Here is a 24529-nt window from a genome sequence, read left to right as displayed (position 1 = left end):
GGATTGGACAAATTGGACAAATTCAGGATAAGGCTATCAATGGCTATTAGCCATGATGGCTGTGATCTGCCTCCATATTATGCCTCTGATTGCCAGTTGCTGGAAACCCAATGGAGGGGAAATGTTCTTGTGCTTGATTCCTCCTTGAAGGTTTTCCACAGGCATATGGCTGGCCACTGTGAGAACAAGATGATGCTGCATCAAATGGGCCATTGGCCTGATCCTGCAAGACTCTTCCTATGTTCTCACGTCACGTTCTGTCCATTTCCAGTGGCTGAAAGCCAAAGTCTGAAACCATTGACTCTATGAAGCAGCTTTCGCCAACATGGAACCCTCCAAATGCTTTGAACTCGCAACTCCCATCAGCCCCCACCAATGGTCAGGAATGATGGGAGCTGTAGTCCAGCAATATCTTTGGTTGATTAAGCACAAATCCCATCATCCCTGACCACTAACCATGCTTTCTGGGCTGCTGGGAGCTGGAGTCCAACAACAGCAGGAAGCCCCCAAATCAGAAAGGCGTAGACCAGGGGTAGTCAACCTTTTTATACCTACCGCCCACTAATGCATCTTTCTTGATGGTAAAATTTCCTTACCGCCCACCAGTGATTGATGGAAGGAGGATTCAGCTTGTGCCGTAGAACCCCTTACTCCCCACCTAGAATCCTGAAATGCCCACTAGTGGGCAGTAGGGACCAGGATGACAACCCTGGTGTAGACAAAGGGTACTGTAATTTTTTGGGTAAAACAGTGCCTCAGTTAGAGTGCCCAGCAGCAAAAAAGGCTGGGGGTCCTGCACCTTCAAGAGTTGACTAGATTGAAGGATTTTGGCAGCACAGCTTGCCATGCAGGGGTGAGGAAAAAATTGCACCTTCTGAAATTCCCCCTGAAATGCAACTATTAAATGAATAGTTCTCTTTGGCTTTTGGCCTGTTTATGACACCACAGAGGAAGAAACTACCTAGTGTAAATCCATCCTTTATGCACTATTATTGCTTGGTGGCTCACAAATTCTTTGAGTTTGTCCTCAGAAAGGACAAAGAGCATGAGCTTCTGGTGACATCTGGTTGTGCCTCTTTCCCTAACACTCAGCTCCAGCTTCTGAAGTTAACCAAGTGTCTTTCCTTCCACAGACTCTTTCCATGGCCTATCTGACTGGGATGCTCTCCAGGTAGGTTGGTCACAAGAAGAGACTGCATACTTGCCATATTTCTTCTATGTGTGAGATTTCATTCTTTGGCCTCACCCTCCGATGTTTCATTAGAAAGTCAGAGCATGCTTATTTACACACACCCCTCTCTATCCCAAGGGTGGCATGATCCATTTTGCTGCTTGAGGTTCTCATATTGTTTTGGAAAGTGCAAATTTGATAGATTCAGCTTCAAGCATGAACTGAATCATTTCCCCCCTCCATCCCTACTTGTGGCCCAAGTCATGTACATTTGTCATTCCCCACCACCATGCTGTAACAATCTCATGCAGAGGTACATCATGAATTTTCATTGTTTTATTTTTGTCTGATGGCCTGTCAGTGGTACTGGAAGGACAAAACAAAGGCATTAGTTGGTCACAGTATCTAGTAGAGCAATCAACACAATGCAGCAAGATATTCTGCTGTTGCAAATACAAAACAAAAACATAGTATGCCAATTTGGGCTGTTCTTGATTAAGGCTGCAGTCCTAACCCCAATTACCTGGGAGTAAGCACTGAATTAAATAGGACTTTCTTCTTCTGAGTAGTCGTGTTTAGGATTAGATTTCAATGGGTGCATTCTTCCTAGTTTTTATCACCACATCTGAAGATGGGGAAGCAATTGCTTTGCTGGGTGCAGGCTAAAGATTCACTTAGCTCAGCTCCATTTGTCCAGCCATGACCAACTTTATTCTCATTTATATCTGTGTCTTTGGAAAGTTCACAAGGCAGGTGGGAAGTTGATGTTGGGCATCCCTGTTATGTTATTCCCAGCATGTGGTTCTCAGAGTCCCTGTCCAATAAGATTCCTCTGAGGTCAGCAGCTGTGGCTCAGTGACATAGCACTTGCCTTTGCATGCAGAGGGATGCTAGGATCCCTTCTTGGCCTCTCCAGTTAGAAAAGCTTGGGTGCCAGATCTGGGGAAGACCCAAGTCCTTGAATAAGCACCACTGGCTGGCATGTACAAGGCAGGTTTAGATGGACCAATTGTCTGACTAGGTATAAGGTAGCCTCATAATTGCATATGTAAAGGTTGTCAGGAGCTCATCCTACACTCAAGTAGGACCCTGGCAGCAAAACATGCCCAACTGGCATGTTCTCTCTCTCCTGGTCGATCGTTCGGGAGCTTCAAAAGCTTTCTTCAGCCCGAACAACACAGCGACCGATGCCAACAGCTTGCGTAACAGACCTCAGCAACTCAGCATTTTGGCTAATCTACTGTCTGCGGACAGCGCTGGCTCCCGGCCTCTAGAGTGAGATGAGCGCACAACCCTAGAGTCTGTCAAGACTGGCCCATACGGGCAGGGGTACCTTTACCTTTACCTTACTTTATTTACATATAAACACACACGGAGCACTGCAACATGGCTCCCTCTCTCTCTAGCATCAGACAGCAAAGAGAAAAAACAAAGGACAATAGTCCCACTTCACAGAACACAGTAACACAAACATTTTGTCTCCGTCACTTTCCACTCTGTGGAGTCAAAACACACACCAACATGTGATAGACAAAAACCCCATGACTGCAATCATGGAGCAGGAATTCTAACATCATTATGAGGCCCTATTCCTCAGAATGTGGAGAATTCAGATATTTTGACAACATCTGTTCCTTGTGCTCCTGAGCAACATATACAAGTTGGATTCCCTCTTCCTACTTAATGACTTTATCAGAATCCAAAGTTTCGAGTTAGTTTCTAAACCAAATGTGTCCCAGGCTTCTGAGAACTATAGCACATGTCCTTTCCGAAGGCGGATCTCTTAGTTTGGATCTCTAAAACCATTCCATTCCATTTTTCATTTTGCAGCTACTACAACACCAAGTCAGTCCTTCTGTGCCTGGGGATAACAGCTCTGGTATGCCTCTCTGTCACCTTATTCAGCTTCCAAACCAAGGTGAGTGAATGTGTCTTAGTAGGGTTGGGCATCCTAAATTTTGTCACTCCCTTTACAGGTGAAGGAGAAGTTGGGAGGGTCATTCTGGCAATTTTCAGGTGGGTGGGGGCAAAACACGGCAAAAATAAGCTACAGTTACAATTAGTAAGTCCAGAGCCAGGAGCAGGTAGCTTTCATTCCCCACCTCAGATGTATTCCTAGAATAACACCACATGTTAACATAGTATTGTTCAAGGAGACATCTGGATATAAAAAATGGCAGCCACCTGTCACTGTGTAATGTGTATGGGTTGCTTGTGCGTAAGTTGCCGCCTCTCCAGGCTTTGTTGCCTTGCTAAACCTTTCAGTCTGGGCAGCCCTTCACTTCGTGGCTGCCTCAGTCGCTAGCAGAATCTGCCAGTGGGCGTTTCTTAAATCTTTTCCAACATAAAAGTTGTTTGACACCCAGTCTCCTCCTACTCTCTCTGCGCGGAAGTCTTCTGCGCAGGGTGGGCGTGGGTAGCGGAGGACCCGTGCTCTCCCCGCTGGTGTCCGGTGAAGAGTCCTGGAGCCCTCTCGCCGATTCCCCCATCAGCCCCTCTATATCAATGGTGTTGCGCTGATTTGCTTCCCCATCTGCGGAGCTGCCTCTCTCCCTGCTGGGCCCTTCTCCAGCATCATTTGAGAGCCTTCCCTCCGCCTCTAGCTCCGATGTCAGTTCCCTGACACTGGAAGGAGCACCATTGCCATTTCTACTGAGGAGAGGGCCACCACCAGCAAGATGCAGCAAAATGAAATGTTTAAAAAGGGTGGTATGGGGGCACCTTCAGCCTCCGAGTTTGCTTATTTGTTCCTTCCTTTCAATCCATTTTTCTTTTGCGTTAAGCCTTTTTAGACATTACTGAGGGTTGCCTTTTTTCTTCCGTAATCTGCAAGTCATTCTGGGAATCTTGATGGTTGAAGAACAGAATTTTATGTTGTGAAGCGCCCTGACATCTATGAGTATAGGGCAGTATGCAACTTAAATCAATCAATCAATCAATCTCCATAAAACACGAACGGCCCATTGAAACTCTGAATTTTCTATAAACTGAAGTGACCGGGGCAAACACCAATATGAGATACATTATGTTCTAATTTGGAAGGGTCTGAGTTTGGATTGTATTGGGACGAGGCTTCCTGAAATCTCTTGAAATCTCCCCAACACGTGCCAAGGTGGATATTGTGGCTCATATAGTCAAAAAGCTAGATGTGATGGAGAGCTTGTCTGAGTCTAAGACAGTGTAAGTGAAGGGATCTCAAGGCATGAGATATAACTTGAGAAGGATGAGCGTTCATCTGGGTACAAGATTCAGTAGCAATTGCCTGGCAAAGGCTGTATGTGTTTGGTTATGTGAGTACCTCGTGCCATTGGTTGGGTGCCATTGAATATACTCATTCAGGGTACACAGATATAGTGCTGACCTTTTTCTTTCCTCCCACAGTATGATTTCACCTCCTGCCAGGGCGTGCTGTTCGTGATGCTGATGGTGCTGTTTTTTAGTGGGATCATCCTGGCCATTCTGCTTCCTTTCAAATATGTAAGTCTCATCTTGCTTCTACCAGCAAAAATATACCCACATGGGAATGTGTCATTTCACTGGGACAGTGAGGTTCAGGGCCAGAGCACTCAAAATTGCTGAAAGCAGGAGTAGTCAACACGGTACCCACCCAGATGTTGCTGTACTAGAACTCCCATCAACCCTTACCACTGGCCATGCTAGCTGGGACTGATGGAAATTATAGCCCAATATCTTTTGGTGAACACCCATGTTGGTTACCCCTGGTTTAAAGCTTAATCTACATGGAATCACAGCATTGGGACAGGAGTCAAATGGGCTTTTAAGTCAACCCTTTGCTTGCTACCAGTTCTCTGCTGCTCAACCTTCAGAGCCAGTGTGGTGTAGTGGTTAAGAGTGGTAGATTCGTAATCTGGGGAACCGGGTTCGCATCTCCGCTCCTCCACATGCAGCTGCTGGGTGATCTTGGGCTAGTCACACTTCTTTGAAGTCTCTCAGCCCCACTCACCTCACAGAGTGTTTGTTGTGGGGGAGGAAGGGAAAGGAGAATGTTAGCGGCTTTGAGACTCCTTCAGGTAGTAATAAAGCAAATCCAAACTCTTCGTCAGAACCTAAACTACAAAGCAAAAACAGGAGAAAGTTGCTTGGGCCTGTTTCAAGAAAGTGAAAAGGGATAGGTGAATCTGTCCATTTTGGTTTCTCTCTGCTTCTCATTTTTCCAGTGTTCACTTCTCCACATTTCTGAATCAGTGTGCAATGAAAAAGAAGAAGAAATCGTGGAAATTCATTGGCATTCTAGCCTAAACGTTTCCTAGCATGCACATTTTTGTATGCAGTTTTGCCTCATTCACATGTTTTTCCTAGCCATTGTCTCTACTTTAGTGCATTTTTAACATGTTGTTTTCAGTACTTAGTGTGTTTTATGCACACTAATGGACACATTTTTGGGGTTCCAGATTCAAAGAGGTGTCAGTTTTGAATTTGGGGAAGTGCAAATTAGGTAGGTTTGCTTTAAAATGCAAACCAAAAAGAATTTCTCCTCCATCTGCACCTGAGGTGGAAAAACCAAATGGTATTCCCCGCCTCCCCAAGATAACATGGGCCGTATGAGAAAATACTGCACGAAGGTGCATTATATTAGGCAAAATTGTGTATAAGAATGCATATGAATTTCCATGCAGACAATTTTTTTAAAAAAGACCTTAGAACCTGATGCAAACATTGAATAGCTGAACTTAAGACTGGGAAAATGAGAAACTAAGAAAAACAAAAATCGACAGATTTATCCATCTCTATTCTTAGGCAAAATTGTGTCTGAGGTGGCTCTGGCCATTCCCCTTTCCTTTTGCAGCCTATGGAATCCCACCTGCAAGACCACTAAGCTAGACTGGCTCAGAAGTCTTCATTTTTGCCCTCACCCTTCTTTTCCAAACAAACACGTTCCCTCCTGCTAATTTCCTAACCCTTATCTCCATTTCTATTGTGGCGCTGTGGTCTCCATTTCCATCCCCCCCCCCCCGACACACACACAACTGCAAGGTTTGGCACCGGCTTGTGTTTACTGTTCCTGACCAGCAGTTGCTCATGAAGCAAAGACTGATTATGACAGGGAGGAGGAGAAATGGGAAAGAGGGCAAAGATGCCAGAATCTCTCAATCATTCTCCATCAGGGAGTTTTCGTTCTGCAGTTATCACGAGAGCCTGCTAGATATTGACAAAAGAAGGAGTGTTAGCCTGGGTTTTGAAGCCCCCATTAATCACTGCGGATTTGGCTTGTTTGCTTGATTTCCAGGGTGGGCTGGGCTTTCCATGACCTCAAGTGGCTGGAACCATACTGAGTACCTGATTATCTTGCCTTAAAAGAACAATCCGTCCTTTGATTCACACCCTTCCATGATTCAGGCCTGAATAAGCCGAACGTCAACGCGTGTGAGAATGTTGTGCTTTGCATTAGAGAGCCCCAGATTTCTCATCCCTGAAGCAGGTTCTATGTGACACTATGTACTTCTCGATGGCAAACACCAAACAGGTCCATGTTGCTATTTTAATTTGGCATAGTGGTGGGTGGTTATCTAAAACCTGACCCAGGTGAATACGTGCTTCCATCATCTTCACCAGGTGATATTCAGCGTGTGGCACTGTGGTGTAAACCATTGAGCCTCTTGGGCTTGCAAATTCAAAGTTTGGAGGTTCAAATCCCAGTGATGGGGTGAGCTCCCATTGCTCTGTCCCAGCTCCTGCCCACCTAGCAGTTCAAAAGCACACCAGTGCAAGTAGATAAATAGGTACCACTGCGGCAGGAAGGTAAACAGCGTTTCCATGCGCTCTGGTTTCCATCACTGTGTTCCATTGCACCAGAAGCGGTTAGTTATGTTGGCCACATGACCCGGAAGGCTGTCTGTGGACGAACGCTGGCTCCCTTGGCCTGAAAGTGAGAGGAGCACCACAACCCCATAGTCGCCTTTGACTGGACTTAACCGTCCAGGGGTCCTTTACCTTTATTCAACTAAATAGCTGTGCTTGTACAAGGATTGACACTAGTACAATGGAATTTCCCCACCTCTTTTCCCCCTGCATGTGCCTTACACCATCCCCAAATCTATGGTTGCTATATTTCAAAAAGTAGAAATCTTTTTTGGGGGGTGGGGGTGGGGTGGTCGTTGTTACTACTCAAACACACACTTCCTGGTTCTGTTGGCTAAAACCTGGATATTTTGCTGATTTTTTTGAAATTTTCCCTGGAGACTAATTTTGCTGTTGGACTCCAGGGAAAATCCAGACGTTTGGCAACCCTACCCAAATCTGCTCCAGAGGATTAGGGAAAACCCCAGAACAGGTTTGTTTTTGTTTTTGAGGTGGGGTGGAATGGAGGGAATGTTCTGTTTTGTGCAAGGAGAAATCCTCATATTGACAGAACATTCTCCTTAGCGCTACATTGAATACAACCCAAGATATTATCAAGCTGGGTAGGAAATGTATAACACATTCCTGTCATACATTTATCTTAAATATTAACAGGGAGTAGAGAATAATGCTTCTATGTAGTTCAAGTTAACCGTTTCTGTCTGTTTTTCTGTCTCTCTCTCTCTCTCTCTCTCTCTCTCTCTCACACACACACACACACACACACACACACACACACTGCAGTCCTAACCCTCCTTTCTTGGGACTAAGTCCCATTGGATTCAGTAGGACTTACTTCAGAGTAGACATGGCTACGATTCTGTTGCTGACACACAACAGGAGTCTCTGCCAAAAAAGAGAGCTTTATTCAGCTTCCAGTTATCATCCAACACCCTTCAAATCATTATCAAGTGATGTTTGGTTCTCAGCCTGTGCTTGGGAGCCTGTTTAATGAAATGAGAACAATGCAAAAGTAATTTCTCTTCCTTACACCTTGTTGGTTCCTTTTCCATCTTCTTTCTGGAGGTGTCTATTATTATTGTTACTATTTTACTTTGAGCCAACCTGTACCTTGAGCCTCTACTAAGAGAGGGGCCATAGCTCAGTGGTTAGAACATCTGATGCCCATGTAGAAGATCTCTGGTTCAAGACCTGGTGCCTCCAGGGAAGGATGGAAATGGAACCCAATAGAGCTGCTGCCAGCCAGTGCAATCAAAACTGATGGTTTCAGTCATTACAAGGCAGGAGCTTATCCTACACTCGAGTAGGACCCTGGCAGAGACCCATGCCCGACTTGCATGTTCTCTCCCTCCTGGTCGATCGTTCGGGAGCTTCAAAAGCTTTCTTCAGCCCGAACATCACAGCGAGCGATGCCAACAGACATCAGCACACTTTGGGATCTGCAGAGTCTTCACAGTTCGCTTAACAGACCTCACCAACTCAGCATTTTGGCTAATCTACTTTATTTACATATAAACACACACAGAGCACTGCAACATGGCTCCCTCCCTCTCTAGCATCAGACAGCAAAGAGGAAAAACAAAGGACAATAGTCCCACTTCACGGAACACTGTAACACAAACATCCTGTCTCCGTCACTTCCCACTCTGTGGAGTCAAAACATACACCGTCATGTGAAAGACAACAATCCCATGACTGCAATCGCGGAGCAGGAATTCTAACAGTTCTCAGGTTTCAATACCTGGCAGCTTCAGGAAAGGCTGGAAATGGAACCCAGTAGAGCATCTTACTATGAACAAACATCCAGCCATTCATCCTCCCACATGGATTGCATTGTTTACATCCTTCTGTCCTATGAGGCTGACCAATCTCTCTTGCTTCTTTCCATGTAGGTGCCGTGGCTCCAGGCCATTTATGCTGTGCTGGGTGCAATTGTATTTACTATGGTAAGTAAGCTGAGCTCAAGACAATTCTTTCCTCGACTCACTGCAACCAGAAGTGAGAATTCACAGAGGTTAAAATATCAGCTGTGGTTTTCACTTGTAGCCACGCAGAGGATGCAAAAGATGTGGGGGAATGACACTGGGGAGAAAGTGCATCTTTCAAAACCACCACCACCAATTGGGTCCATGTAAAACAATTAAAGGTCCAATATATTCAGTTTCTCTTGCTGCGTCCTAGAAGAAGGATGTCATCAACCAAAAGGCATTGTGCCATTTATTTATTTTTTGGTCTCCTAAAGACTCTTATTGTTTTATACAGAACCACCAGCAGCCCAGGTCCATTTTAAGCCTTTGCTTCCTTTGATTTTGTGGGAGAAGGAGGCTCCCCCAACCCCACTCTTTCAAATACACAAAGCTGAGTCTCTCCTTGTATTTCACGAATCTGTGCTTTATACAATCCAATCTGCAACCCATGTGTTCAAGTCTACACTGTTCGGGATTCGGTTATTCAGTTATGATGGGCAAGACACCCACTTGTCTCAGTTCAGAATGGGAAAACCAAGCTATCCCCTTGGAGACCTTGGCTGTGGACACAGCATAGATTTAATGCAGATGATTTTCCTCCAAAGAATCATGGGAACTGAAATTTACTCCCAAAGAACCGCAATCTCTAACCCCCTTAACAAACTACAGTTCCCGGGAGGGGTGCCAGGTGCTGTATATGTGCTTTAAACCTAATCGTGTTTATGCCGCCCTTGCTATTGCTGCCTCACCATCAGAGTGTGGGAGTGGAAAGATAGGGACAGATAAATCTGTCAATTTTGCTTTTTCTGAGGTCCTCATGTTTCCAATCTTCGGTACTTTCATTATTATACACAATTTTTTTTGCACCTTTTCCCTGAATATACTTTTTTTTTTTTTTTAAAAAAGGATTGCATCAGCTGAGAGTGTTGTTTATCTCTTGCTATCTTTGCTCTCTCCCTTTTCACAGCTAATTGTCCTCAGGGCTTGAGGGGGGCAATTGGCCACTATATAAGTTAAGAAGCAGAGATAAGCAATGGGCTCGGCCTACATCCCCTTGGGCTTGCATAGCATTCCCTGCAGCCTTTTCCGCCAGTCTCCCAGGGAGCTGCAGGAGTCTCAGAGTCTGACGCCTGTGCTATATATATATGCGTGTGCATGAGAATGTATTCATTTTATACTACATCTGTGAATGTAGCCAGGCTCTAACTATATGGTGGAAGCTGGTAAGAGGCGACAGCCATCCATCAGTGAGGGGAAACTCAAAGAGATTCTAGCAAGTAGGGACATTTGGTCTGGTGCACAAGGGCACCAGTGCCTGCACCTGAGGTTGGCAAGGCTGGGCACCTATTGAGGGCACAGGGGCTTGGAAAGGCTCATCACTGATCCTGTCAAGCCCACCACCATTCGGACCCTCCCCACTACCAGAGCTGTAGCACAGCATGGCTGCTTACCTCTGCCACCGTCACCAGCAACTCCTCATCTTGCCTCCCTTCTTTGCCGCAGACATATGTATCTCACAGCAAGGTAATAATAATAATGATAATAATAATAATAATAATAATAATAATAATAATAATAATAATATATTATTTCTACCCCACCCATCTGGCTGGGTTTCCCCAGCCACTCTGGGCGGCTTCCAACAAAAGATTAAAAATACATTAAAACATCAGTCGTTAAAAACTTCCCTAAACAGGGCTGCCTTCAGATGTCTTCTGAATGTCATATAGTTGTTTATCTCTTTGACATCTGATGGGAGGGCGTTCCACAGGGCGGGTACCACTACCAAGAAGGCCCTCTGCCTGGTTCCCTGTAATTTCACTTCTCGCAGTGAGGGAACCGCCAGAAGGTCCTCGGCGCTGGATCTCAGTGTCTGGGCCGAACGATGGGGGTGGAGACCCTCCTTCAGGTATACTGGGTTGAGGTTGTTTAGGGCCTTAAAGGTCAGCACGTTTAAACTTTGGTAGACTGAATGGTGCAACTGCATGTACCTGTGTGTTAAAACTAATCATGTGGTTCTTCTTGCTTGAGCTGCAGCATGAAGCCTTAGCGTATATCCTCAGAACATTGCTGCATGTCTCTTCCCATGTTCTGGGCTGCATCAATAGGAGTATAGCATCTAGATCAAGGGAAGTAATAGTGCCACTGTATTCTGCTCTGGTCAGACCTCACCTGGAGTACTGTGTCCAGTTCTGGGCACCACAATTCAAGAAGGACGCTGACAAACTGGAACGTGTCCAGAGGAGGGCAACCAAAATGGTCAAAGGCCTGGAAACGATGCCTTATGAGGAACGGCTAAGGGAGCTGGGCATGTTTAGCCTGGAGAAGAGGAGGTTAAGGGGTGATATGATAGCCATGTTCAAATATATAAAAGGATGTCACATAGAGGAGGGAGAAAGGTTGTTTTCTGCTGCTCCAGAGAAGCGGACACAGAGCAATGGATCCAAACTACAAGAAAGAAGATTCCACCTAAACATTAGGAAGAACTTCCTGACAGTAAGAGCTGTTTGACAGTGGAATTTGCTGCCAAGGAGTGTGGTGGAGTCTCTTTCTTTGGAGGTCTTTAAGCAGAGGCTTGACAACCATATGTCAGGAGTGCTCTGATGGTGTTTCCTGCTTGGCAGGGGGTTGGACTCGATGGCCCTTGTGGTCTCTTCCAACTCTATGATTCTATGATTCTATGTTAGAAATGTGTCCCATCAATGAAACTGTGTGCCACCTTCTCAAACTGCAGGCAGAGTTCAGCCGGTGCTTAGCTCAGTACATACAACAATTCAGTATATAGGAAGAAGGTCCCTGTACACTCCTTAAACCTCCCTATCATTGACATCTCGGAAAGGCTTATTCCCTGAACATGGAAAAGTAGGTTTTGGATGTCACTCTGTGTGGCTGAACCTGCAGGCCAGATCCAGATCAGGCCTTCCCCCAAACCATTTTTATTCAGCCAACATGTTACCTTTCCAACATCAAAGAGAATATCGCCCCAAATATGCCTATTTCTAATGCAGTGCTGAATGTTGTCCCATCCTGCTTTTAACTAAAAAGGTGTGCTTTCAGGGATGCCAACATGTTCCTTCAAACACCAACCTCTGAAGAAGTTTGCCATTTACACTGTCTAACTTTGGGATATCTGAAGCCTGTACTTAGGTACTGTATTTTTTTGCTCTATAAGATGCACCAGACCACAAGACACACCTAGTTTTTGGAGGAGGAAAACAAGAAAAAAAATATTCTGAATCTCAGAAGCCAGAACAGCAAGAGGGATCGCTGCGCAGTGAAAGCAGCAATCCCTCTTGCTGTTCTGGCTTCTGGGATAGCTGTGCAGCCTGCATTCGCTCCATAAGACGCACACACATTTCCCCTTACTTTTTAGGAGGGAAAAAGTGAGTCTTATAGAGCAAAAAATATTGTATTTGCCCACTGGTAGGGAATATAGGTTAAGATATAGGCCAGTCTAAGGGAATGGCCCAGTGCCCTCGGTCAACCAGGTAATCCTGCCAGTATTTCTGTAACCATGTTAACCTTAGTGGAACAAACCTGCCTGGAGGTTCCGGTTCCCAACAAAAGAGGGTTGTTCTCTTGGAGCTTTCTAACAACTGCCCTTTGGATCTTTGATAACCCACAATTTATCATGAAACTAAACCACAAATCTGAACTGCAGTCCTCGGCAAGCATTTTAACCGGGCTCTATGACGCAAGAAAAAGCGGGACGCAAAGCGCTGTTTACATTAGAGTAGACATTTCGGGCTGAAGGTCACATTCCTTTCTGAGCACCCTTTTCCAGGGGCCACAGGTGGGAAAAGCCAGAAGCAAAAGCGGGCAGGGGAACAAATGTAAAATTTGTCCCCACCCTTGAATTAAAAACCAAACATGTAGCATAGGGGAAGGTTGCGTGATGTTCCTTGTGTTCCTCCTTTGGGAAGAATGCAGTAGGCCACGTTGGTACATAGCTGTCAACATACAGATTTGAAAATAAGGGACCAGCAGCCTCGAAAATAAGGGATCAGCAGCCAAAATAAGGGATTTTCCGGGCACAGGTATGTTCAACTTCTGAGCCCCTCTGAGCCAAAAGCAGAAAGCCCAGCCATCAGCCAAACAAAGCCTCAAGCGGTGGTTCTCACAGCTCAGCAACCCGGCAAAGGGGATGCAGCAAGGAAAACCACTGTCACCTCTCCGCCGGGAAGCGCTGAGCAAAGGCAAGTCCCAAGGCAAAGCAGCCGATTCGATTGGCACAAGGCATGCAAGCTCCACCCCCCAGTCGTTCTTAGACTCCTTATTGGGTGAGCAACGCAGCCAAGCAACACAGTTGGAGCCTCCCTCCTCCCTGGCCAGCAGGGAGGGAGGGAGGGAGAGGAGCTGCTTCCTTTGAAACCCGGGAAATTTAAGGGACATCATCAATAAGGGACAGCAGCGGGACACGGCGCTGGGATAAGGGACTTTCCCGCCAAGTAAGGGACGGTTGACAGCTATGCGTTGGTAGGTCGTGGTGGTGGTTGTTTAAGCAGATAGTGGGATGCAGGGAAAATCTACTGGATTCTGTAGCCCATTGTGAGCCTTTTAATTCTTTTCTCCTGTTTCCATTCGCTCAGAGAGCCACAGGGACATGGGTATAGTGGAAATGCATCGAAGTTCTGTTTATGGATCTCTTTTCCCCTTTGTACAAGGGAGGAGAGTGAGGTGTTGCGTCTGGGCAGCGAGATCTTGATTACACTGGTTCAGGCTGGCAAGTCAGGCTGGCACCCACCCAGCGAGGAGCCTCCCTCTTAATCCAAGCCATGGGAGCTGCCTGAGCTTTCCGGGTGAGGAGCAGAGCGAAGGAGGTTGAGGCTGGGTATGGGTGTGGACTTGACCTACCAGCAGCAAGGGAGGTGGCTAAAGTATCATGCCAATACTGTTATCACCATAAGCTCTGAAGGTCAGAAAGGATGGGATGAAACTCAGTTCAGTGCCCATCTTCATCTGGGCCAACTCATTTGCCCTTTCCAAATCAATATACAAACCAAAACACCACCAGCCTTCAAATGCTGTCATTCTCCAACCCAGAATTGTGTACATCAGGAGAATAGGCACATAAAAGTTTGTGTATTAGTAGTAGGAGTCGTCGTTATATTTTTAGCCCTCCATTCCTCCCAAATGCTTTATCTTAGGGGAAATTGCTTGCCCAAATATGTTTAATGGGCAAAAGTTACATACAAAAATAATAAATAAATGTGCATTAAGGGGAAAATGTGGGCACACTAAAATGCTCAGGACTTTTTTCATTTAAATGTAAACAGACGTGGAAATGTGGCAAATTGGAATTGTAGCAGAGAAAACAAGCGAAACTGATTTGACAGATTTCTCCAGAGAGGTTACCGGCACACTTAGCAATCCTATACTGCAATCCTATACTCGCTTCCCCTGGAGCAAGTCTCACTGAACTTAGGGGGACTCAGCGCTGAGCAGACATGTATAAAATGGCAGCACTGACCTTGGCCTGTGTTTTGTTTTCTCTTCTCAGTTCCTGGCCTTTGACACACAGCTCCTGATGGGAAACCGACGCTACGCTATGAGTCCAGAGGAATACATCTTTGGGGCTCTCAACATCTACCTAGACATCATCTACATATTCTCCTTTTTCCTGCAGATCTTTGGGTCTAGCCGAGAGTGAGCTTGGCAAAGCTGCTAGGGCTTGTGTCTGATTTATTATTATTATTATTATTAAAAAAGAGAAAGGAATATACATCGGATGACACAAGAAGAAAGAAAGGAGAGAGGAAAAAGTTATCCAACCTCTCTAGCCCTTTAGCAAGCTCCATTCCATCAGATGGGCCCCTGTCCACCCACCGGCCTCGTTGAGCTCCTGCAGGCTGTACATATATACATATAGATGCTGTTAAAACTTTTGTGACTCAAAAAGCAAACTGGGGTGTAAATGTACTTGCTCTGGCGACTGCCTTCAAGCTGTAAATTGAACCTGGAGTTGCAAGACTAGAATGGGCACTAGAGTGAAGGGGAGGGGGACCATTTTTTTATGTGTGTGGTTTCAATTGCTGAAGCAAAGCAGTTGGGAATTCAGAAACGATCTTAATCAAGGTGGTCACAAATGTTTGTGAAAATCTGCAGAATGGCTGATTTATTTATTTATTTATTTATTTATTTATTTATTGGTGTTCTTCATGACAATTGCTGTGCAAGCCTCAAATTCAAGTCCTGGCACACATCTAGGGCCAATCTGTTCATTTGCTTTCTAGCCACTAGATGCTTTTCCTCCGAAGAGCTCAGAGCAGCTTACAAGGTCTAATCTCGCTTAGCTTCATTGGTAGAACTTCTTCACATGCCCTCATGATCACTAGGATGTTTTGGGGGGTGGGGGTGGTTCCAGACTCTGAGCCTGTTCTGCCTGGCTTTGAGTTTTAATTTGCTGATTTGAAGTTGCAGGGTTCAATTTCCGTTCTTTTGCCCATTTTCTTGGTTTTTTTTGTTTCAGCACTATTTCCAGCATAGCAAGAGGAGCAGTGGAGGGCAAACATCCAGAATAAATGGTCACTGTGTTCCTCCTCAGTCAGTGATGGCATTTCTAGTCCCAGCCACTAACAAGAGCAAGCATGTCCTTAGATCTGGGATAATACCTTTTGCCGCCACTTTCATGCTGCGCTCCCATGCACCAATGACTTCACCTGTCTCTCCATCCCTTTCTTGGGATGTGGATGACATTAAGACTTCTTCCCATGAGTGGATCAGGGCTTGAAAGGAGATGAGGCAGAGAGAAGGAGGGAGTGACAGAAGAATGCTTTCTGCTTTCATATGTCTAGCTTAGCAAGTCTTTTCAGATTTAGAGAGGATGGCCACGGCATTTCTAATAGCCTAGCATTTCTTTGCCAATTGTTACAGACAGAAAGATGGAGGGAAACACACCCCAGCACTGAGAAATCCATGTGTAGGAGATTCCAGAAATCTAGACAGGAGCCTACCATTCTCATTTGTATTCAGATCACCTTTTGCATTATGACACTGCATCTGTTTAGAAATATTGGGTGCATGAATGGAGACCTTGTGTCTCCTCTAAATCTCGTATATAGATAGATCCTTGCAAGTGAAGACATTCCAGCCTCTTAGCTAGATCCCTTCACCATCTTGGATAGAATAGCTGCCTAAATTAAGCCTAAATTCCTGACTGGAGTTTGAGGTCATCCCTCTGCTGCCAGAAGTGGATGGGTCATAAGAAGAGTGCTGAGGTTGGGGTAAAGGGTTCAAGAATGAAAAAGCTTCAGCACCACTGGACAAAGAACGTGAATAAATTCTAAAATCCCAAATTGACCAGATTGTGTGTGTATGTTAAGGCAATGAGGTCATATCTAACCACTGCCTAACGAATGGTGTATTTCTGCATCAGATGATAACATACAATCACCCTGTGTAATTCAGAGTGTGCCCTGCATTCTTTGCATTTATATAAAACTGCTGGCACAACCATGATGTAGGTATTTGCACTCTGTTCACCTGTGTGATCGAGTGAACTTTTACATTATTATTTGTGCATTCACGACATTGATACCCTTCCTTCCCTGAACTCAGTGGTGCATGTGTGTGTGTCAAGATGAACTCTTTGTGAGGCTGTTCCCACATGGGATATATTAGAGTGATCTTCTGAAACCTGGCAGCCTCTAATACGCCTGTCAGCCCCAGTCATCTAGATTGGATGTGCTGTCTGGGGCTGGCGGGAGTAGTGGTCAAAACATCTGCAGGGCACCACGTTGGGGAAGGTTTGGTAGGACTGAGATGACAATAATTTACTCAGGGTCACCCAGGGAGTTTCACAGCTGATAAAGAACCGAAACCCAGGTCTTCATGGTCCCACACTCTGTCCACCACCCCAGACTGGATCTGTAGATAGTGATGCTATGTCATATGATGCTTTGTGTGTTTATCTCTTTATTGCTTTGTGGTGCTGTTATCCTTATTTCGATTCCTAGAAGCTCAGAGCACCGTACATGCAGCTCCCAGCCAGTCTACCATCCAGCCAACCAACAAGCTGAGACCTGCTTAGATTTACAGCGTAACAGCATTCTATGTCATCAGATGATTCAGTTATTAAAACAAGTGTATTCTGTCCCAGGGTGATTTTGTTCTGTTACAGCAAAGGCACAGCCAGAGGTGTAGATAGATCACCACCACCCTTAAATGGACTCTATTGCTTTAGTCCATCCGATTCTTGGATTACGTGGACATATAATGAAGGGGCTCCAGCCCACTCAGGCCTGTTTGGCTTAAAGGCTGATTCTGAGACCAAGGAAAATCTCTTGTCTTCACGGTTTCCATGGGAAGCTTCTTTCCACGCTGACAGGGGAAGCATTGCAGGGCAATCTGCTTTCTCCACTGGAAATCTCTCTAGGTTCCTGAAGTGGGGCACTTCAGTGCTTAACCAGGAGAGGGCAGAGGAACTGGATTTGAGGTCAGCAACTGGCACCCACTCCTTGGACTGGGCCAAGTCTGTTGTCTCCTGAGTCTCACAGTCATTTGTCAGTGTTGTCCAAAGAGCCTGCAGGCTGGATGGCAGTTTCTTGACAGACTGGGGTCAGGGTGTTTTTGAGAAGCTTTTATTTGTTGACCAGCGATCACATTTCCTCAGAGCGTGATCTCGGCCTGGAAAGGGCAGACAGATTGTCTCCTGCCCCATGCCCACTACCTCCTCAGGCTGCAGCTTACATGAACTCCAGAGCATACCCGAGTATCTTTCCATCATTGCACGTGTGGTATTAATGGTCCCCATGTGGAAACCAACCAGTTATTTTCTAATGGTGGCCCCCAGGCTGCAACAGCCTCTAACTCTTATTTAAAAGATGATCCTTCCACCCGATAGGGGCGGCTTATCTGAAACCTGCCTGGGAATGCTGAGGAGTCTGCGTCACTCCGTCGCCTGTGGCATTTCTGACCAGTGGAGAAAGGGGAGGGGATCTGAGCAGGCCGGTGCCAAGCCCTTTGCTCTGTATGTTATCCTCCTCTTCCTCCTCTTGCTGCTGTCCTCCCCTCTTAGCACTCAGATGTTTGCACAGTCATTGCACACAGATTCAGTTTACAAGCTGGTGGTGCCCCTGAGCGAGTGAGAGGAAAGTTACTGTGCACATGTGGAGTAGCAGTGTCCTGCACAAAACACCTGCCTCCCTGCCTGCCTGCTTCTTCTATCAGAAGAGTTTTGCTCTCCCTGGTGCCTGATTTATGCAGTGAACTTTCTGGTTTTGTACCCAGGCTGTAATGTAGAAGAGGAAAACAGACCTTCTGTAAGAGGGGACAGATAGAAGATGGAGGGATACCCCTGGTGAAAGCAAATGGACCTGGACGGATAGGAAATGCCACCATATTTTTCGTTGTCACATATCTAGCAACTGTGAGAGGTGGGGACACAATAAATGTCTTTAATGTATCGATTAAGCAAATAAATGGGCCATCAAGTTGGACATGTTGCTGTGGTGGTGGTGGGACGCCTGTCTAAGTCAACTGTTGCAGATGGCAGCCAGGCAAGTTGCTTTTTCAAAAGCTGGTCCCACCCCAGATCCAGAAGCCAAACATTTCTGCAAAGACTTTAGAAAGAGGCAGGGGATGCATTTTCACTGTGTCGATATCCTTGCCTCTTTGCCACTTCTCCCCTTTCTCCCCCTAAAAAACAGTGGCCCACCTGCCAGAAAACTAGCATAGCAAATCCGCCCTTCCTGGTGAGCTGCTTCTGATATGAAGCCCATCCCTTGCACCACCAAGGAGCTCCCTGCTCCTGAGAACTGAGATCGTTCCTTCCTGCATCATTCCACCCACTTCATCCGCACAAGTCCATTCTGAGTAATGTTTATTGGCCACACTATAGAGGGAGGGAATGTTGGGAAATTGGCTTTTTCATGTAGTGTGACCACAGCGTATGCTCACTGAAAGAATTGATTATTTGATTGTTTATTTAATTTCTATACTGCTTAATGTATTTTAAAAAATCTCTAAGTGGTGTACAAAAGACAGAAGCAACAACAAACAACATAAACAAGATATTACAAAAATACACCGTTACATGTAAAAATGTTACATTAATGCAAAGGTACTAATATCAATTCATTCTCCTTCTGACCTACACCCTCCCCCTCAGCCCCCAGGTTCTCATGCAGGGTCCCTACAAACTTTCAGTTCATGCACAAAAGTCTCACAACAACAAGAGTTCCTGGAAACAGCAGACACCACCCTAGTCTCTCACTTTAGCTTTGCTTGTTATGGGCAGGCCCAAAGTACTTCCTCAGGCTTCCCACAGCTGTGTCCCATTCAGCTGCACTCTCCATACCCAGTTCCAAGGTTTGTCGAGTTCCCTGGGGGGTCCAATGAATGGCATAAACCTACTTAATGGGTGGTGTTGAAAGTGGATGTGGTGAGAGGAGGCCACAAGACCAGCAGTACCTGCAAAAGAAGATATCCGAAACCTTTCAGATGTTGAGACTCCAAATCCCATCATCCTGACCATTGGTCATGCTGGCTGGGACTGATGGGGGTTGTAGTTCAACAATACATGGAGAGCACTACATTGGCTACCCCTTTCCAACAGCATCTGGATGACTGCAAGTTTCCCATCCCTGTGCAGCAGACGGTTTTTATTTATACCACTGGTGAATGCTTAGGCCTTTGCAGTCCACAGCAAGCAGGAGGGTTGCATATCTGTGCAGCCATAAACTGAGAGAGTGTCCTTGCATGAGATGGGACAACTGTCAGAATCAAAGGATGTTTAGTGAGCAGGAGGAACCTCACAGGGACACACTGAAATAGTAACAGAAGGGAATGCTAGTTCCACATGAAGGAGCTAGAGTTACCAGGTCAGGAACATCCCAGTCTCTGAGATTTCAGGGCCCAGATCTGAGGCATGAGGGGGCTGGTGATATCACGGGGGCAGGTCCTGGACACTGAGGACAACTGGGAGAGGGGAGTGAAGGAGAACAGACCCCCTCCCACCAAGTATCTATGCTAAAATTTGCAGCTAGCTTCAAGAAGAAGAAGAAGAAGAAGAAGAAGAAGAAGAAGAGGAGGAGGAGGAGGAGGAGGAGGAGGAGGAGGAGGAGGAGGAGTTTGGATTTGATATCCCGCCTTTCACTTCCTTTAAGGATTCTCAAAGCGGCTAACAATCTCCTTTCCCTTCCTCCCCCACAACAAACACTCTGTGAGGTGAGTGGGGCTGAGAGACTTCAAAGAAGTGTGACTGGCCCAAGGTCACCCAGCAGCTGCATGTGGAGGAGCGGGGAAGCGAACCCGATTACGATTCACCAGATTACGAGACTACCGCTCTTAACCACTACACCACACTGGCTCTCCTAGTGGGTTGAAGCTTGCAAGCAGCATGCACAGGCATCATCATCATCATCATCATCATCATCATACAAACACTCTTACCTACCTGGAGAGGGTCAGGCAAACCTGGAGACTTCACGTCAGACCTGGAAGTCTGACAATCCTAGAATAAGGTTACCATATTTTTTCCCAATGAATCCGGGCACACTTTCCAACTTCAATGGATTTTGTATGGGGACTGAATGGTAAATCTGGGGACTGTCCCTGGGAAACAGGGACGTCTGGTAATCTTACCCTAGAAGGAACACAAGCAAGTGAATCTACATGGCTGACTCAGGCAGCGTTATTATTTTTTGGGTGTTGCCACAGAAGGTGGAAAAGGTTTCCCTGCCTGGTACTACAATGACCTGCGTGCTGCTTTGCCCAGGGCAATGGTTATATTTGTGTGTGGGAGGATGAGGAAAGAAACGCTAGTGCTTTGAGGAAGGCCAGGAAGGGAAAGAAACATAAGAAGGGAATCCTTTCTTCCTCACACATCTTTAAAACTCCATGCGAGGGTCAGGCTCTCTTGACTCATGGAAGAGCTCCTCCCCTTGTCTGCAATTTGGGGTCATTTGCAAATGAAATCTCCTTAAGCCTCTTTGAGTAGCAGCAGATCATAGCTGAGCTGTGTGATGCCACTTCAAAAAGGTGTCGAAAGAACAACGTGGGGGGTCTCCCTCCCCCTTTCCAGCATCATCTTAGGGACTCCATTTTAATAGATATGGTTTTTGACCTCCAGTCTCTTCTGACAACAAGAGGAGCCCGTGGTCAGCTTTCGATTCCCATACTTTGCTCACCCTTCCCCTTTCCATGATCATCACTCTGGGACACAAACCATGTCACCAGGAAGACGTTCAGGGCAATTTATCAATTAACAGCCCAACACAACCCAACACAAAACTTTACCCACAGCATTTCCCCCTGAACTTTGCACCATCTTCTTCCGTGTATCGTTTATCAGTGGGACATGGCATAGGAGGTGGGCCCATGTTCCCAATCCTTTCAGCCACACTTTAATTCATGGTTTCTATTGGGGGGGGGGGAGAGACTCCTGGCATGCCGTTTCAGTAAGAGTGACTCACCTGGTGGGGCCGAGTCATGGCAATAGCCTCCCATCGGGGCATCACTGCTAAGGATGAAGGAGAAATTCACTCCACGTCACAATTTAAAGGCAAACATTTAAATCAGTGTTTCCCAACCTTTTTTGGGCAAAGGCACACTTGTTTGATGAAAAAAATCTCGAGGCACACCACCATTACACCATTACAGCCCCGTGACGTCAGCGCGCAGCGTCACGCCGGGAGGGACGCACGAAAGTGTAAGTTTCAATTATTTTCCCTCCCCTCCTGTGTAAAGGGGAATAAACTCTGCTAAGTAAAGGCACTTGCCACAGCAGCGTCAACGTCACAGCACCCACCGGCACCCAAGAGAGAAGGGGTCTCAGCAGCCCTTTTGCCAGGAAGAGGAGCAAGAACGAGAGGAGGAGGAGGAAGAAGAAGAGAGTCCCCCCCAAAAAAACATTCTCCTTTTGATCTTCCTTATTTGCAATTCCTCATTGCAAAACAGCGGTTGATATACAGCTGATTTTTTTGTTATTACAGTCCCCACCCCCTCACCTAGAAAAACACCACCTGTCAATTTTTTTTTTTTATTATTATTATTATTATTATTATTATTATTATTATTATTATTATTATTCCCTGCCACTCTGGGAGGCTGAAGCCCTTTAAGGCTTCCTTCTGTCCACTCTCTGTGAATTACCTGCCCGGAGCGGGTTTCTGGGGGGGGCGCTGCTGCCGGTGTCCTCCCCGTCGAGTCTCGCCTTGCCCGGCGCGTGGCGGCTGCCCTTTCCCACACTCTGCCGGCTGCGCTGCCAAGCCCCGCGGCTCGGCCTGTCAGCGTTACCGGGCTCGGCGGGCGGTAATTCCCGAAGAAAGCCGGCGGCGCTTGAAGAGCTGGCAAGCCCCCATTTGCATGTCTGTTTTCCGCAGCCCTTGGAGAGGATTAAGTTCCCTCCTTCCTGCCGGGGAACCTCCAAGCTTTGAGGGTGGGGGGGGAGGAGGCAGCAAAGCGAGGCAGGAAGGAGAGCGCGGCTTGGCTGGGTGAGCTTTGGCAGGGGCAGGGAATGAGAGCCGCGAGGCGGGCGCTGTGGACGGAAGCGCTGCCCACCGAGCTCGCAGGCAGCCAGGCAGGCAGACGGCGAGAGCCCCGCGCTGGGCGGCCTCTCCTCGCCGCCGCCGCCCCGCCTCTCGCCACCCGACTCGCCCGCCTCCCTCCCATGGAGGTAGGCTGGTGTGCCGTGGGAGGGAGGCGGACGAGTCTGGCGGCGAGCACACGCGGGGCGGCGAGCGAGCTCCCTCCCACATCCCATCGCCGCTCGCTTCGGCCGGCCTACTGGGCTGTCGCAGGCGGAAGGCCTGTGCATGCGCGAGGTTTTCGCGCCTTCCTCCAGTAGGCCGGCCGAAGCGAGCGGCGATGGGATGTGGGAGGGAGCTCGCTCGCCGCCCCGCGTGTGCTCGCCGCCGCCGCCCCGCCTCTCGCCGCCCGACTCGCCCGCCTCCCTCCCACGGAACACAAGGCAACGTTCCGTGGCACACTAGTGTGCCGCGGAACACCGGTTGGGAAACACTGATTTAAATTCACACTTTTCAAAACAATACATGAACCTGAAACACAGCCATCCATCAAAATTGGCATTTTCCCGAATTTTACAACAGAGTTCCTCAGGCAAGCAATGTGTAGGGAAAAAAGCATGCAGTGCCCATAAAAATGTGCCCATCGGCAAAATCATTACAAATGTGTATTAGGGAAAGTTGCTTTGCAGAAATTATATTTTAGGCAAAATTCAGTGGGTAGAGCATGAGACTCTTAATCTCAAGGGTGCGGGTTTGAGCCCCACATTGGGGGAAAGGATTCCTTTATTTCAGGGGGCTGGACCCTCATGGTCGCTTCCAACTCTACAATTCTATGATTCTACAAATAGGTGCACAATGGGAGAAATTCGCAATAAGTGCAAATAAATTTTCAGGTTTTTTATATTTAAAAAACCCTCATGGCGTGGAAATGTGGAGGACTGGATTTAAGATTGGAAAATATTAATCCAAAACTGACACATTTGCTCATACCCAGTCACTGCCACTTATTGTAGAGACACAGCAACAGGAAGAGTGAATTGTGTGTTATAAGGGGACATAAGCAGGGGCACTGAATTGGCACCAGCCCAACCCAGCCCAGACCCCACCACCACCTTGCCATTCCCAGTAAGGAATAGTGATGCCATGAAGGCTGTTGCAACAGCTGTGCCCTACTGTGTGAGCCACTCTTCCATCTCACGAGAAAAGAAGGCTGTGCCTGGAGGAAAAGAGGAGTATCTACCCAGAGAAAGGAAGAGCATATACCCAAACAGGATAATTGGGTGGGTCGAAGCCACAAAAAAGAGCTCCAAAACCAAAGGGCAATTCTCCAAGTCCATCAGAAAGAGCCACACCTCTAGCAAACAACATCCCTTGTATTCAGGATGCAGACGGGGAAAAACAGTTATGTGTGATCCCGTGTCAGATTGCCACGCTGTATGGATAGGGCACAGGGAGAAACCAAACTGGGTGCTGGGGACAATCCCCAGAGGAGATGCCTCCGGGATGAGGATGTCCCCCGGGAGCAGATTCTGAGAATCAAGGAAAGTCAAATGCCCCTCTAAGCACATCTTTATCTCCTCAGCCATCACACTTCTGTTGGAGATAGGGGCCATCAAACTAGTTTCTCTGGACCTCACCTTGCTCTAGGGTTTACCAAACTTTTGCTTTACAGCACCCAAGATGACTGGGAACGTGCAAACAAATTTAGCTGTGAGATGCTTCAGCTGGAGAATGTGGAAATGACATTTTGGAATTGGAATGTTTCGTTTCATGGCAGCAGCCAGCAGCCACACAGAGTTTGTAGATCTCCCTGAAGCATTATCTAGCACTGTCAATTCACCCAACAAGCTGGAATCAGCGTTGTTTTGCTTGTGCCCGGAGGCACGTCTGACAACAAGAGTGTTTACAGGGGTGGCCAGGGGTGTTTATGGCTTATTTGGCATTTCAAAGGCAGGGTGCAGGAGCTTTTTACTGCTTCTCCCTGCCCCTAAAAGGAGCTGAGCATTTGCAAGCATGATAATCAAAACACTCTGAAATTCTTGAATTCTTTGATGCATGGGATGACCTTTTATGAGTGAGAATATAAGATCTGGATTCAAAGTTCT

At 46.8% G+C, this 24529-nt stretch overlaps 1 protein-coding gene across 1 annotated transcript in view; it reads left to right on the top strand.

Annotated features, from left to right (window-relative positions):
* The window catches only part of FAIM2 (Fas apoptotic inhibitory molecule 2), a 38398-nt gene extending 21348 nt beyond the window's left edge, over nt 1-17050 (top strand). Inside the window, exons 8-12 of the mRNA XM_083485401.1 lie at nt 1134-1171; nt 3002-3089; nt 4553-4648; nt 8884-8937; nt 14459-17050. Of these exons, the coding sequence (XP_083341527.1) occupies nt 1134-1171; nt 3002-3089; nt 4553-4648; nt 8884-8937; nt 14459-14608 (426 nt within the window). The 3' untranslated portion in view covers nt 14609-17050. The remainder of the gene's footprint in view (nt 1-1133; nt 1172-3001; nt 3090-4552; nt 4649-8883; nt 8938-14458) is intronic.
* Nucleotides 17051-24529: the final 7479 nt, after the last annotated feature.

Source organism: Podarcis liolepis, assembly GCF_965112155.1.
Source record: "Podarcis liolepis genome assembly, chromosome: 2".
In the NCBI taxonomy this organism is placed as follows: Eukaryota; Metazoa; Chordata; class Lepidosauria; order Squamata; family Lacertidae; genus Podarcis; species Podarcis liolepis.
This window is presented reverse-complemented; position numbering and strand designations above follow the sequence as displayed.